Source organism: Pipra filicauda, unplaced genomic scaffold, assembly GCF_003945595.2.
Source record: "Pipra filicauda isolate LSUMZ 115617 unplaced genomic scaffold, ASM394559v2 scaffold310_size866816_pilon, whole genome shotgun sequence".
In the NCBI taxonomy this organism is placed as follows: domain Eukaryota; kingdom Metazoa; phylum Chordata; class Aves; order Passeriformes; family Pipridae; genus Pipra; species Pipra filicauda.
In genome coordinates, this window is record NW_024104433.1 from 248,575 (window position 1) to 264,430 (window position 15,856).

Sequence of the window (15,856 nt, forward strand, 5' to 3'; positions counted from 1 at the left end):
GCAAATGACTTTCCTGGATCCTGAAAGTGTAGGAATCATGGTCTATACCAAAGTGGAATCATTGCCTATAACAAAGGGTTCTGCAGGACAGTGAATTCCTGACTGAAGTGTTGAAGTTAGTTCCGTAATTCCAATAATATTTTTAATGTCAGAATTCAATTACCTATTGAGCCTGCTGTTAGTACTCTTGTCTTTCTAGAAGATTTGTTTGAATATGCAGTTTTCTTTATGATTATTATCTTTTGTTATCTTTTCCCTGTATTCATAATAGAAAAGGTGATAAGCCTGAGACCTCATAAAAGTACTTCCCCCCCCCCTTATGTGTGTGGAGCAGTGGTGGTTTTAAACACAGAAAATTTTCAAAATCTGCAAATACTTAAAAAACTTCATGTGAATTGCTGTACATGCCATAAGCATGTTTGGGGACTATGGTAAGAAGTAGTATCAGTAGTGATCTAACATCAGCCTGTCATTAAATACACTAAAAATTAAAGATGTTGGTAAACTAAAAGGCCTGTTCATTCAAAAAAAAAAAAAAGGTGTACAATTCTACAGAAACAAGAATATAATGTATAACAAAGTGGAACTAATTTTTGATTTTATGGGAAAGATGTAATTTATAATCCTGAATAAGAGAGATATTATTAGAAGGTTCATTTCTGGTTATGCTGCCAAATCAGCAGTGTATTCTATTCACTAAAAAAGCTATTGCCTCAGACTTTAGGAGATCAATAATACATTGTGGTTTTCTTAGTATACATGTTGTAGTTAAGGTCAGTATGTGAGTGTTACCCTCCTAAAAAATGCAGGTGTCTTGCTCCAAACATTACAGTATTTTTAAGATTTGTGAATCCTGAGTGCTGCAGGAAAAGGTGTTTTAAGTTTATTGCAAATCTATTCTTGGTCAGTGTCTTAATTAAAGTGTTTGCTTTGATCACATTAAACAACATACAGTAGTGAATGATGGTTCAAAAAACTAACATGTTAATGAAAAAGTAATGGCTTTTCTTTTTCTTTTAAAGGAAGTCACAGTTTTACTATAATTAACACTATCATGATACATTAAAGATAAATCATGTATAGGTAACTACACAAAGAAGAAAGGACAACCTATTTTGTGTAATTCTATTTCTATGCTATATTTCCTTTCTTGTTTGTTTTTTATTAACAGAAAGATGATCCCTTTATTTAAGAAAACAACAATAAAAGCAGAATAGATGTTTTTCTGTTCACAGGGAGGATCACATTGTGAATTGTTTTAAGAATGGGAATAAAAAGAATTCCTTACTTCTCCAAAAACACTCTCTCTAGAAAACTGAGTATGAAGGTACTCAAACTGTGGCTCCTTTTCTTTATCTGACCTGGTGCAATTATCCCTTTCAAAATTTATTAATTCAGTGTTTACTATACTAAGTGGCTTTATATTTCGGGGAGGGGGAAAGTGAGTATACAAATAGGACTCTACTTTTTATATTTAATATTTTTGCCATCCTCTATTATGTTGAGCATGTTTGCTGAAAAATTTAAGCACGGTGGTTAAGATTTTATTTGGAGTTCACTGTAATACACAAGCTTATAAAAATTTAATCTGCGTGTAGATGAACGAGCACTGTTTTTTCAAAGTTGTTCCCCGGGAAATTCTGCAGCCAATTAAAAGCTGGTGAAGGGACACTTCAGATGGAATGTCACCCATCCTTTTTAGCAGTTTGGTTCCCTCACAGTTTCCTGTGGGTCGTGGAGTCCAAGGAGAGCAGGAGGCAAAGCTGTACTTTGCATGTGGGAGGAAACACAGATTTTGTCTGTACTCCTGTCACATCTCTCACTGCCTCCTCTTTGTATTCAGCTCTAGTCTGACAGGACATGTAAAAGCAACAGAAGTGTTAAGTCAGACCTTCTAAGCTCCTTGAGGAAGGGATTGGGTTTTGTTAATGGTAACTAAGGATGTATAAGGTGCAGTGTGGCCACTTGATGTGTCATCTTAACCTGTGGGACCTTTATCTATGATGTCCTGCACTAGTATTTCATGTCAGGCAGGTTAGGAAGCATCTCACTACTGAACCAAGAGTTGGAGAAGAATTCAAGTCTGAATTCTCACCCATTACCCCAAAAATCTAACCTTGCAATTAGCACTTCTTTCTTTTTCACTGTGTTAATTCCAAAACAGAGCAGTATTGAGACTCATGGAATCAGAGTAATTTGGGTTCTCTTTTTGTTTCCCCTGGAACTTAAGGCAAAATACTACTCACTATTTCAGTATTTTGAAACATACCCTGAAGCTTTTCCTTATGACTTTTTTTTTGGATAAGCTTTCCTTGTAAGATGTTAATACAGCCAAAAAAGGGAAATATTGCAATGTTGTAGGCTCTCTGTAATCTGAAAAGATCCTTCTAAATACCCGCAAATACTTACTTCTGTGTTTGCTTTGCTTGTTGAACAACTCCTTTGGAAATAATCCTTAAATTAATAATTTTTAAAACAGTCTTTATTCTCACATTACAAAGTAGGTGTTTTCATACAAAGCCTTTCTGAACATCCATTTAGGCACCTCAGCGGGAACTCTGGTGTTCTCTGGTTCGGAATCTTGTAGCTGCACTACCCATTGACTTCAATGGGATTTTTGAACCCTGAGAAGCCATGGCAATCAGCTTATTTTTTTTTTTTTTCTCCTACGTGTGGATTTAGACACCTGATTTGAGGAATTCACATTGAGAAATACTGATATGAGTATGGGGTTTTTCTCTCTGTCTTTTTAGAAATCAAAAAATTGAAATGTTCGATGGATTAAAGAAAAACAACAACAACAACAAAACCGAAGAGGGCCGTGGCTGGGGTGTGCTGTGAGCGCGGCACTTCCACAGGTGCGACACCTGGCAGGGGGTGGGGTGGCAGAGGGCGGCAGATGTTACCAGCTCACACACCACACCCACGGCCCCGAGGAGGCGGCTTCCCTATCCTTACCCACGCTCCCGGTATCTGGCGAAGGAATTAATAAAAAAAAAAAAAAAAAAAAAAAAAAAGAGAGAAGAAAAAAGAGTAAATGTTGCGGGGATGCCAGGACCGCCTCACTCCTGCTTGTCTTTTGTATCCCCTTGGCGTAACTTTAAGAAGCGATGCCAGCGGCAACCCAGTGGCCGCCGGGGCGGGCCCCCCTCTCCTGCGAGACGGAGGAGACGCGTTTAAAGGCCCGCACCCCCCAAAAACCGCGGCCCTTCCCGATCGGAGCGCACCCCTCGGGATGCGATTTTTCCCTTGCCTTGTCGACTAACCCCCTCTAGCGCCGAGCCCGCCGCACTCGCCCCGCGGGCCGCCGGCACCGGGCGAGGCGAGGGGGCGCTTCCCTCGCCCGCCTCACGCCCCGCGCTCCCCTCGGGCTGGAGGGCGGGCGAGGAGGGGCGGCCACTCCTTCGCTCTCCATCCCTCCCTCCATCCCTCCCTCTCTCCCGCTGCCCCAGCTGGCTGGCGGGGCTCGGTGCCGGAGCGCCCCCGGCGCGGGGCCGCGCTGGCTCCCGGCGGACCCGGCCCTCGCCGCGCTGGGCGCAGCGGGGCGGCCCCGCGGCCGCGCCGGAGGAGGAGGAGGAGAGGAGGGGAAGACGACGAGAGCGCTCCCGCGGGCGGCAGCGGAGCGGCGGCACCAAAAAACTGCGGCACGCAAATCAGGAGGGAGCAGCGAACATCACACCAGAGCCGCCCGGTTTCTGATTGCTCCGCGGCAGGAGCGGGGAGAGACACACACACTGAGAGAGAGGGGCGAGTGGCGGAGACGGGGGGGACGGCGGCGGGAGAAGGTTTCGGCGATGCCGCCCTGCAAGTTTTGCTTGATGCGTTCGGGAGAGTGAAGGAGGTTCGCCGGCACTTCTCGCCCTCCTGCCCCGGGAGCTCGGCGGGGCGGGGGCGAGGCACTCCAAGCCTGAGAAGCTGAAGCCCCTCGGCGCTGCCTCCGGCCGGGGATGCGGGGCACCGTGCGGCGCGGCCGGGGGAGGAGGCTGCTCCCGCCGACGAGGCTGCTGAGGCTGCCAGGGGCGCTCCTGCGGGGCTGAAGGTGCCACCGGGCAGAACCGCGGGAGGGAGCGGGGCGCGACCCCCGAGTCCTCGCCGCCACCGCCTCGAAGTTGCCGGAGCTCTCCCGGTTCCCAGGGCGGCTGCCGTGCTCCGGGACCCCGCCGGTGGATGCTCCCGCCCCGGCCCGGGCAGCCCCCGGTGGCATCGCGGGCAGTGCGGGCAGCGCATCCCGCGTCCCCCCGCGCCGGCCTGAAGGAGGACGGGCAGCCCCCGCGGGCCGAGGGCGCGGGGAGCACCAGCCATGGGGTGTTGTGAGATGAAGGGATTATTGCTCTGGAGAGTCGGCCTCTTCCTCCCCCTGGTGACAGCGCGCCCCGCCGCCGCCGGGCACGTCGCCAGCAACCACGGTAAGTGAGGACGGCCGAGGGGAGAGTGCGGGTCCGGGATCCCCGCAACTTTGCGGTGGGGTGCGGGGATGGAGGAAGTGGATCCCCCTCTGCTCGGTGCCCATCCTCTCCCGGCCCCTGATGGGGGCACAGGGATGCGGGACACGGTGCCGCCCGGAGACCACCGCTCCCTGTCGCCTGTGCCCCGCACAAGTTGGGTGTTTGGGGACAGCGGGGCTCTGCTGCCCATCCCGCCCCGCCAGGGCGAGGTGCTGTCCCCGCTCAGCGGGATAACGCCCCGGAGCTCCCCACAGTCTGCCCGGTCATCGCCGGCCGCCGTGGTTTGGGAGGAGCAGCATGTCACTCGAAGTTGCCTCCCGGTGTGACGGAGCGGTAGCATCCTTTCACTTGAAATGTGGTTTTAAGGTTTACCTTAAAAAGGTTTACCCTAGAAAGGTTTACCTTAGAAAGCTTTACCTTGCCCAACGCAGAGCACCTCCAGCATGGGTTTGGGAGAGCTCACTGAGCGTTAAGGGAAATCGCTGCTCGTCCGAGAACTGCCCAAAGGCGTCTGACTGTCCTTAACACCCAATTTGTGCGTGCTACGGTCTGATCGTCCGGAAAAAAATCCCGTTTAAAATCTCTGTAAGAGATGCGTGCTCATCAGGACTTGCCGAAGACGGTGTTTTAATTCGTGTTGTAAGGTGTGCGTGTAAGAAAAATGCCTCCGAATTAAGAAGGGAATCATTCTGTTTGTAAAAATGAAAATGCATAGCACACCCAGAGGATATAAAATATGATTCGGAAGGACTGAAGAAGCCCAGACCTGATTGTGAAACATGTTACATATTATCAAACACCTGGTAGAACAGAGTATTTCCTTAACTGCTTGGTTTTTGTACATCTCTCTATTTAAGTTATAGAGGATACACCTATTCCTAAATTTTGAGAGTCTTACGTACTTTTAATATTATTTTTGTACAGTTTTTCTTTTTTGAGGTTTCAGTGTGATACGACTGAAATGTGGGAATTGAAGAGTATTGAATGAAGCAACTGAATGTTGCTTCTGCCACAAATTATTTTACCTGCTGTACTGAAAGGAGTACTGAAAATGGTTGTGGTGGAAATGATGGTGAGAGAAAACAAACTGGGCTTAGCCATGGAGTGCTATCAAATATACAGTTCATGTATTTTCACATTTTTGTTCTACAGTCTATTTTCAGGGTTCATTTTATCCACCTGAGTAACAGTGAAAACAGAGAATAAAATACCTAGAAAAGAGGAAAGTATGATAGTATGGCCACAAATACCCTGTGCCATCAGCGTGAGTTATGGTAGGGACACTCCAAGTTACTATTATTCCTTTACATCTTCAATGCTGAATGTGATGAATAATTCCAGTTTATAATAGTATAGGATAGAGTCATATCAATGCTGTATTAGATTTTGCCCTCTCCCATGGCTTAGGAGGCATCAGACTCTCACAGTAATACAACACAGTTTTCCTTTTATGTCACAGACATTAGTGCATTCCCATATCTGCTACATTACTACAAGGCCTGACAAGACACACGAATGCAGTTTGAAAAATAATCTATTCAAGGCATATGCATCAAAGGCAAAGAATTTTTAGCAAGTTAGGCTAGATTTTAAACTAGTATTTGATGTTCTAGGATTAAATTCTAATTTGTGTTTTAAAAGGAAAATGAAAAATGGGGAAAATAGTTGCCAAAACAATTTAGCCCGGAGAAAAGTCTGCCAAGGATGAAGTGGGTTTTTGATGCTGACATAACTTTCCCCAACAAGTTCTGCATAGAGTACTGGGGAGTTACCTGACTTCTGAACAACTTCCCTTTCTTGCTTCAAAACTTCAAAGAAAAGGAGCAACCTCTTATCTTTGGTATGGTCGTAGTACCATACAAGTCAAACAATAAGTTTAGCTCAAAAAAACCCAGATGAACTGAAAACTGACTGAATTAATACAGGTGCTTTAATGTGCACAACCCCACCTGATTAATAAAATTCTAGCAAGAAGAGTCTCCTTTTAATGATGACTTTCTCTAAATCCAGGAATTGAATGACAGAATACTACAATAAAAAAGTTGCCTCATTGTTGAAGCACTTCAATGTGCAAGTTTAAAATGCTATTTACTAACATTTGGAATCTCGTCTGTAGAGGATTTTTTAAAATCTTGTGAGGAAATATAATCTCTTAAATTTTCATAAAGTGATATTTTCATCATGCACCTCTTGGAAACATGTTTGCAATAATTGCTGTTGGGTTTTCACTAGTAATTATAATATTGATATATTAAGTTGGTTTTACTATCTAGTATATTTGGTCTTCTATTTTGTATTTAGAAACATATCAGCATTGATAATAAATTACAAAGGAATGTTTTGTTTGGGTTTCTTGATTGTTTGTGGGGAAAGGATGGAAGGGCAATAGGTTTATTAATCTGACTTGGTAAAGAGACAGCCCTTCCACTTCACTCTTACTGGTTTATTTCCTGTGATTAAGGAGGGATTTTCAAAAAATTGATATAATCCCATTTTATCAATTGGTATTATAACTATGTTGGGATTAATCTTTCTGTTTTCATCAAACAGAAAGAAATATATACTTTGTTTTGTATAGTTCCAAGGCTCTTAGGTTGCCTTTCTTCACCCAGTAAATCAATGTGTGGTGTCTTACAGTGTCTGTAACAAGGCAGACACAAACAATACTATTGACAGGAAAGCAAACTTACTCATTCATCTTAATGGAGTGGTAAGTTCAAAAACAAATTATGACCATGCCAAGGGCAAGTTTTTACTGCTAAGAAAAACCCTGCAGGTGTTCTGTGTAACAGAACTGCCTGAAATATAAGGCTCAATTAGTGGAGTTAGTTGAGTGCTTGCATGTCCGGGTTAAATTTCCAGGAGTTGTCTGTGACATCCAGTATGAACAAGTTGCATTACTAGGCAAGGTTTCTGCCTGTGTTGTAGCTTTACTCTTTGATTGAAGAACACAATGAATTGGGTAATTGCTCTAAAACCTAAATTTACAGATAATAGCCTCTGCAGACCCGTGCAGTTCTTTGTGCAGGACATGTAGGAGGTTTTCAGATAAAGGTCACGTCAGGTAACAGCTCGATGGTACTCTGTGCTGTCTGTGCACACTTATATGTTTCTACTTATACAAACCAGAAGGAATTTTTGCACCATGGCTTCTTTCAGGTTCTATCTGCCATTATGTATCACCACACAATTAATTTCTGAAGTAAACTATAGAATTTGCAGAGTTTATAACACATTATGTCTGTCAATGAACTGTAAAAGGAAGCTGTTGCTTTTTCAGTTACCAGGTACTTTTACATCTTGTCAGGTTATGCAAGGTTGGTCTCTTTACACATACCTCTAAAAGGTATCTGCATTCATTCTCTTCTTACAAAAATGTGGAGGTAAGAAATAATGTCATCAAGTGTCACTTCTCAAATTCACATAGCCTTCATTTTCACAACTACACTTGATGTAAATTGGACAGCTCAAAGTAAAGTTATTTGATTCTGGTATTAAAATATCAGACAGATTACTAATGACCTTAAGTCATTCAGCAGTTGAAAGGAGTTGGCTTATTTTTATTTACATATTTATTTTTTTAGAAGTGCAATTCCCCACAGATAAGTGCTCTTTCTGAATACAGCTCTCAGAATTTTTCTGCAGGAACAAGGATACCAAGAACTAAGTGTTTGGAGTGCTGCTGCCTGTATTGTGTTCATCTTGCTGTTCAGTTGTCCAGCTAATATTTTTTTGTAAATAACCTTGCAGAAAAATTAGCAAATTAAATAAACAAAGCTTTTAGATGTCCCACATCATTATAGACTTGAGTGCTGGTGAAGACTTTGGAACCTTTGCAGTTGTAGACAGGCATGAAGTGACCTGTCATCAAAAGCCTTGATCTGTGTGCCATGAGATGAATAGATTTAAGATTCGTGCTTCTTGATATATTCCTGGTGGTGTGCTTGGCAGTACTGAGAGCTATTTGGGTATTTTGCTAATTGGACAAATGAGAATGATTGGTATGGAAATATTAAATATTAAAAAAAATGCATAGCTTAAGCAGATATAATTTAAAACCAAATCAGTACAGTAGTTTTTCATGTAATTTGCAGGTGTGGAAACACCACAGAGGAACTGAAGGGTTTCCTAAAGTCTTCAACTTGGCCTTGTTGAGAAACGAGGCAAGTAAAAATTTATGCTAAATATCTTAAGGTTTGGTACAGAATGACCATTCTTATTCTTCTACAAATTTAACTCCTTGGTCAGATAGCACTTTTTTTTTTTTTCAAATGGTTTACAAAGGAAAAAGAGGGAAGGAAAGAACATGTAGTAAATTCAGTTTTTCTTAGGAAAATCTCCTCTTTGTTTCCAGATATATGTTTTTAGATCTGAACTCTACTTAAGGGTTTGTTTAGGATATCTGAGGTTGGACTTTTCACTTGAGAATTTACAAAAGTCTAAAAGTTCAGTAAATTTTTTGTCAGTGAGACAAAGAGCAAGTCTATATCCATTTTTTGGCTATTTTTTTTAATTAAAAGTGTAACAGCTTTAAAATCTCCTTTAACTGATTAGAGATAGTTAGAAAATTATAAATATATGCAGTAGGAGAAGCATTTTATTGTTATTATATCGAAATACAACATAGCTATGTTAGGATATATTCTTGTTCCAACTGTGCATATTTCCATTAGGATCCCTGGATTTCTGTACCTTGGCATTGGCACAAAGAAGAGACTGACCTTTTGCTTGATAAGCCTGTTAACATCTAACCTCTGTGACAGTTGGTAAATAGTATGGGAACAGGCAAGTAGGTAAATAAATTATTTGCCCAAAATCTATCCTCACCTCTGGGAACCCCATTATCATGTAGAAGAGGCCAACAAAAAACTATCTATTGCAAATAAATACATCTTCAGAAGCTGGTTTTGAACCTGCAAATGATATGTCAAGGTGCTGGAACTGAGAATTACTACTGAAAAGATTTCTCTTACCTGATAAAAACATGAAACTCTGTGCAGCATTTCTTTCTGGACCTTACAAAAGCAGGACAAATTTAAGTGACGTTATCTTTAGCTGATTCATTTCCATTCTAATCCCCTTAGTTAGTCTTCCAGGCTAACACTTATTCCAGCTCTCCTTATACAAGTTCCAGGGATGCTTCCATTATCAATCTTGCACCACCTTTTGTGTAGGTAGGTTATTAATCATTCCCACATCTAAGAACAAGTCTGTTCAAAATAGTCATTAAAGAGAAGTCACTTCAATTAATTTGGCAGCCATTTGTAATCTGAGTACTAATTTTACTGTGTTACAGCACAAAGCTTAGAGGCCAATCTTGGCTTTAAATCAACTGCCTGTTGTATATGGATGTCTGAAGCCTGCTAATCCATTTTAACAAAAACACCCAAGCCAAACCAAAACTGTCCTGACAAAATTAAAAACTAAACCCCTCAAGATTTTCCTAGTCTGTAGGAAAGTTTTACTGATTCAATTGTCTCACCCACACAACATAATATTTCTTTCTGTTAGCATTTCTATCACTTATTGTCTTGGATATCTGTGTTTGGACTAAATCCTATCATCCTATAAAAAAAATAAAATGTGCTGAACGGATTGCTAATGGTGTTAATTATTAATTAGAGATGAATTTTAATAAATGAAGGTATTTTTATAATGTTGTAGATACTTTTATAGATAATAAAGAACCACTGGCCAAACAATGCATGGATGGTTTTCCCCCCTTCAGTTTATGATACTGTACAAGTAGTTCTCTGCTCTTTAAACAATTATTTCAACCTTTAAGCGAGCAGTCTCTACTACTTTCTTTAATTAATCTATTCCCATTCTAAACATATAAAACTTCGATAATTATTTTATGCTTTTAAAGAAAGTAGGGGTATTTTGATCTTTAAAGTAAGACTAGATTAAAAAATTGCTCTAAAATTATTGACTGACATCTCTTTTGAGAGCTCTAAGTAGACTTAGTTTTTTTTAAATTCAAAAACATTTATTGTATGAGGAGATTATATCTAGATTGAAAATAAAGTTTCCTTTCTGTATAATAATCTGAAGATTTAAAATCTGTTTTGTCTCTAGGTGGAAACAGAAGTTCTTGGTTTGTGTTTAGGTAGATTTCTAAGAAGCCGATAGATTTTTTTTTCCTCTTGAGAGGTGGTTTTATTTGTTCTGAGTTGACTGAGTTCCAGACACTCTTTGAAGGTGTCTGGTGTTTGCTGACAGGTTCTCCAAAAGAGCAGTATCCATTTAAGTACCCGGTGTTTGAGGGTTAACTGCACAGCAGCTCCTGAGAGGTCAGTGGAGCTCTGTGGGACAGGATAAGCAATACCTGTGTGAGAAGCACTAATGTAAGCAAAGCAGAGTGAACATTTTAATATACATTTTAATATGTTAACTGCTTTGGTAATGCAACATTCCTTCATGCCAATGTGGTTTTGAAATTACACAGATTTTAGCTTAGAATAAAGTCAGTGCTGTGTCACTTCTGTACAAAAGGAAAGGTGGGCAGGAGGCACCATCCGTACCAAAGCACTGTGGAGGAACGCACAGAAGGAGGACACAGTTAAAAGGTGTATTTACTGGGAGCTCTCCTGTCTCAATCCATTTAATGGCTTCTGCACCTAGAACAAAAGGGGAAAAGTCACATATAGCAAACAGCATCACTGATGCATGTAATGAGTGATTTGTTTTGGCTGGGGACCCTTGGTTAGAGAGCACTTGCTGCTGTAATTTGTATTCTCTGACTGCTGGTTGCTTCTTAGCTTAAAATAAAGGAATAAAAGAATGAGTTACAAAGCATTCCATAAAATAACGCACTAGCATTTTAATCTTGCTACAAGTGATTATCTTTCTGAATTTCCCCAGGCTAGTTTTCTCTTTGGGTTCCAGCTGCTGATTTAAAATCAAATTCTATCAAAAAAAAATCTACTAAAATTTAGAATTGTTCAATTATATTTTGGACACCTTTAAAAAAAATAAATCGAGGGAGATCTTGCCATTTTTTCCCTTAGTGCTTCCAGTATTTGTGGCTCAAAATCGATTTCATCAAAAGCATTTGGATGAAGGATTCATATTTCAAAATATGGTTTGAATCCAGCAATTTCTGCTAAACCAAATGGGGCCATATAAAAATGCAAAGTCCTTCACATTCTGTTATGTGTGGCCACTGAAGAACTTTGAAAAGGAAGGTGAAGGAAATGTAAAACCTTTGTCTCTGTTAGATTGCCTTTATTTGTATTGCAGTTTGCTAAACACTTACATGCCAGAATGATACAGTAGAAACACCCATTTAGAGGGTTATTTTAAATTTAATCATTTAGTTTAGTGGACTTTATTTCTTAGAGGGACATTTAATTTAGGTAAATATGAATACCGTTAGTATTTAGGAATGAAGAAATATGATGGGAGAGCTGTGGCAAACAGGAGCTTCTCAGCCAAACTCTCTTTCAGATGCAATGGAAACCCAAACTCTGTTTCTGCTGAGACAACAGTAAGAATATTTACCCTCTGATTTTGGTATATGATAAAAAAGTCATTAAATTGCATATTTCCAGACCCAGAATTTCAGAAAGAATTTCCATTAATGGCTCCTCTTGATGCAGCTGAATATAATGATATTATCATAAACTCCATTTCTCTATAGACTACCTAAAGGGCATCTCATCTAGTGCAGAGAATGGATGGTGGTGGTTGGAAGGAACCCAGCACTTCTTGGGGCTGTTGTTTAATACCTGGCTCTGTGCAAACATTAGACTGCACACACAGTTATTTTTTCGCTGTTGAATCTCTTCAGAAGTATTATTTTGCTCAATATTCTTTTGAGTAAGTCTTGTGTGTCTTTACAGCCACTGTTCTGAGGAGAAGAGTTAAAGGCCAGTGCTTTTGGTTTAGGTGGACAGGTTGTGACACCCAGTGCATGTTCCAAGGAATTAGGTTTTTTGTACTCAGAGGTGGGTGGCAAGGGTAGATATAGCACCTTGGTTTTCAGTGTAGTCTTCAGTGAAACTCAGGGTTCTTTTTTTTTCCTGTGCATAACCATGTTGTTCTCTGCTAGGAACATTGTCTTCCTATTTTAAAAATTCATAATACATCAAAACTCAGTTTGTAAAAATGTTGACTGCAGATGAAGTGTATTTGTACCACACAAATGAAAGAACTAAAGCCTTTTTTGCTGTTTTGTGTACCTGGTCTCTAAACAGCCTTCCTGAAGCCAAAGCCTCAACCTCCCAGCAGAAACCTTGGCCAGCTGGTCCCGGGAGCTGTTTTATTCCCACTGCCATGAGAACCAGCTATCTTTGATGTAGCTTGTGAGCATTGGGACTTCAGTTCTGGTAGTCCCTGACTTCTAAGTGTGGGATTTGCTAATCCCAGCAGTGTGGAAATGTAGGTAATATGAACTTTCCTTTCCTACTGCAGATTTTATATTTTAAAAAGTTCATTTTTTTCTTTCCCTCTTCTCATATCATTCACATAGGGTGCTTTATTTAGATTCAGAGTGTAAGCCTCCACTAAATCATCTGAATTCCTTAACGCAGGAGAGATGCCATCTTCCATGGGGTAAGCATTAGGTGGTAATGAAGGCATGCACCTTACCAGGAGATTACGTTAAGCAGCAGTGGAATTTTGAAACTTGCATTTGAAATAGGCTCATTTTCAGGTAACACACCAGATTTGTCCTCTCTACCTTAAGAACCATAAGGATTATGATCTCCCATTCTGTGGCTCTGTCACTTCATTTGGCCTTGCCTTTCTTTCCTCTTTTTACTTTTCTTAACCTTAGTCTTCTACTAGCTGTTTTCTGTCCATCAGTGCCCACAATTTCCTTTTTATTTCTGTTTTTCACAACTCTGTTCCTCATTTTGTTGCATTTGATTTTTGGATGTTTCTCTTCCTTGTCCTTTCACTCTCTGAGTGCTGAATGAGATGAGACAATGGAGACGGAAGCATTCTGTACTTGTTGACTTGGAAGGAACAAGATAAAATGAAAGGACTATCTTGTGCAAATTGATACACAGAGTCTGTTAAGGGTGGAATGCTCTAAGTTTTGGCAGTGCAAAAGTTTCCAACTGCTGTAGAGAACATGTTGTGCAGCTTGGGTAAATGTAAGCTTGTAGCAGAAGACATCAGCAAATGTCTGTCAAAATGCTTCAGATCACAGAAATGCTGGTCTTTAAGATGCAAAACACATTTTCCCTTCTCTCACTCTTGGAAATGTTTGAATTTTTTGTAGAAGTCCACTTCAAACATAGGGTTTGAAACAGAATATTTTAGTTTGAAAAATGTTGGAAAGGCAAAAAACTATGTTATAATTTCACAGTTAAGCAACAAGAGCCACAACCACAGAGGACGTCACAGAATCATAATGGAGGTCACTTGTAGCTACTTGCCCATTTTATTCCTTTCTCCTGGCATACCTGTTGTTGCCACAATACATTAGAAGTTCCACTAATGCTTAGCCTATTCACTTTACTACTAATAATTTTCCTTACGAATTTTGTATTAAGTAGTTTTTATTTTAAGTAATGTACTGAGGCCTTAGCATTAGTGGATTTCTACTATATTAGAGCAAATTAGGAAATTATTTTTAATAGCTATAGTCCAATAGACATGTTTTATACTTAAGAGACATGCCTCGAGAAATAAAAGCTGATGGGTATTTGTGTCACACATGGATATTTTGCAAACAAAAAAGAAGATCAATAATAGATTAGGCTTGATTAGATGTTGACATTTAGAGCTGCACATGGTTTATGTTAAATCTAGTGACAATAGGCAGTCTTCTCCTGTTTTGCATTTGTACCTCCATTCTTGGTTCAGCTGGATCACGGAACATCCATTGCAAAGGTTAATGGACACATTACCATACAGCTAGTTGGATGGTTCAGGCTTCAGCCTGGAGGGCTGAATGTTTTATAATCCAGTTTGCCTTATGTGGAATATCAGTTGTTTAATTTTTTTTTCTATGAAATTCCAAATTGCTTGAGTGTTTAGATGAGTCCAGAATAATTTAAGGACTCATTTTACACCCTGCCTTCCACCATACACTTGTTTAACTCCACTGCAATTTAAGCATAGTTGCACCTGACTTGCATTCTTTTTAAGGGAGAAAAGAGTGAGAATTATGGTCTTCAGTTACTTCCTTTCCATTTAATAAATATATCAAAAAGTGATCCTAACAGAAAGTATTGCCTTATCTTGGTATGTAGGTTTTGCCAACAACATCTAGCTGTTTATTCTTATTTCATTTTTCCTCCTGGTCAGTTTTTAATGCACAGTTTTCCCTCCCTCAACAGGATTACCAAATTGATCTTTTCACCCAATTGCCCTTTGCAAAAACATAAGCTTTTCCCAGTCCATATTAAAAGCAACTGAAAAGTCCCAAGAGGTTTGTTAATGTTGTGTTTCTGCCCTTCAATTCCAACCAATACTGTTTTCTTTTACAAACAGTAGTTTGATAGTTGGTGGGAGCTGCAGGACGAGCTCAGGGGGCAAGAGGTCCTGAACTGCTGATCCTTTGCATAAATCAAAGGGCACCTGTGACATGGCCAGGTGGGCACTGGGACTGTGAGGGGATAAAAGCCACGGGACTCCCTGGTTTGGCTTCCTTGCTCTAAGGCACGACCTTGAGCTGTTACCGTGCTGTGAATAAATGGCTTTATGGAAGGAGACATCTGAGACTCTGCTAAGGGAAAACCAGGATCAAACTGGTGAGGAAACCTGGTCTGACTGTGATTGGGTCATGCAGGGAGTCAAACAGGGCACCCACCGGGTCACTGGAGCCACCACTGGGAAGGACTTTGGTCCCAGTAGTGAAGGTCTCTGGCATTGGGAATATGAATGGTCAATTTGGGAAGTTTCCTTAACATTAGTTAATAACACTACAGCTTTTGAGTTTTGAGAAAAATCACTAAATCACGGCGTGGTTGCACTGGTATAGATCCTGCTCTGGTGTTTGCTTTCTCTCCCTGGCTGTCAGTCTTGTTTCCGTGTTATTTGAATAAAAGTACAATGTGACCCTTTGAGGAAAAAATTAATTCTGAGAACTCTGCTGAGGTGTCTGGCCTGAGTATCTTCACTTGTATACATACCTCAGAACAGGAATTTTCAATGTGTTCTGTTATGTTAGTGTTTTATAGCCTGTGCAGCTTTCCCTACCAATTCCCAGTGTCGTTAGTAACCATGTATGTCAGTATGGCTGGAATCAGATTATGTCATTTATGTAAAGTACTTACCCTATGAAATTGGAAGGTTCCAGTAATTCACTTGACATTCCAGAAGTAGGAGTGAATTAAAAAATCCCCAAATAGTCAGATATTTTCACTGCACAAGGATAATGTAGTGTATGCCCATTTACAAACAAGGATGGCTGAAGCGAGTCATCTGGAACTGCACTCCGCTGTGTAAATAAAACT

The 15,856-nt window shown here is 40.7% G+C and overlaps 1 protein-coding gene across 6 annotated transcripts in view; it reads left to right on the forward strand.

Annotated features, from left to right (window-relative positions):
• Positions 1 to 3,540: 3,540 nt before the first annotated feature.
• The window catches only part of LOC113988882 (ephrin type-A receptor 6), a 441,232-nt gene continuing 428,916 nt past the window's right edge, over positions 3,541 to 15,856 (forward strand). For 2 of the 6 annotated variants that reach the window (XM_027722865.2, XM_027722870.2), the window contains exon 1: positions 3,546 to 4,406. In XM_027722865.2, the coding sequence (XP_027578666.1) occupies positions 4,301 to 4,406 (106 nt within the window). In that variant the 5' untranslated portion in view covers positions 3,546 to 4,300. Of the gene's footprint in view, positions 4,407 to 15,856 lie in introns of all 6 variants that reach the window. The other 4 variants (XM_039383481.1, XM_027722867.2, XM_027722868.2 and 1 more) reach the window with 4 other exon arrangements.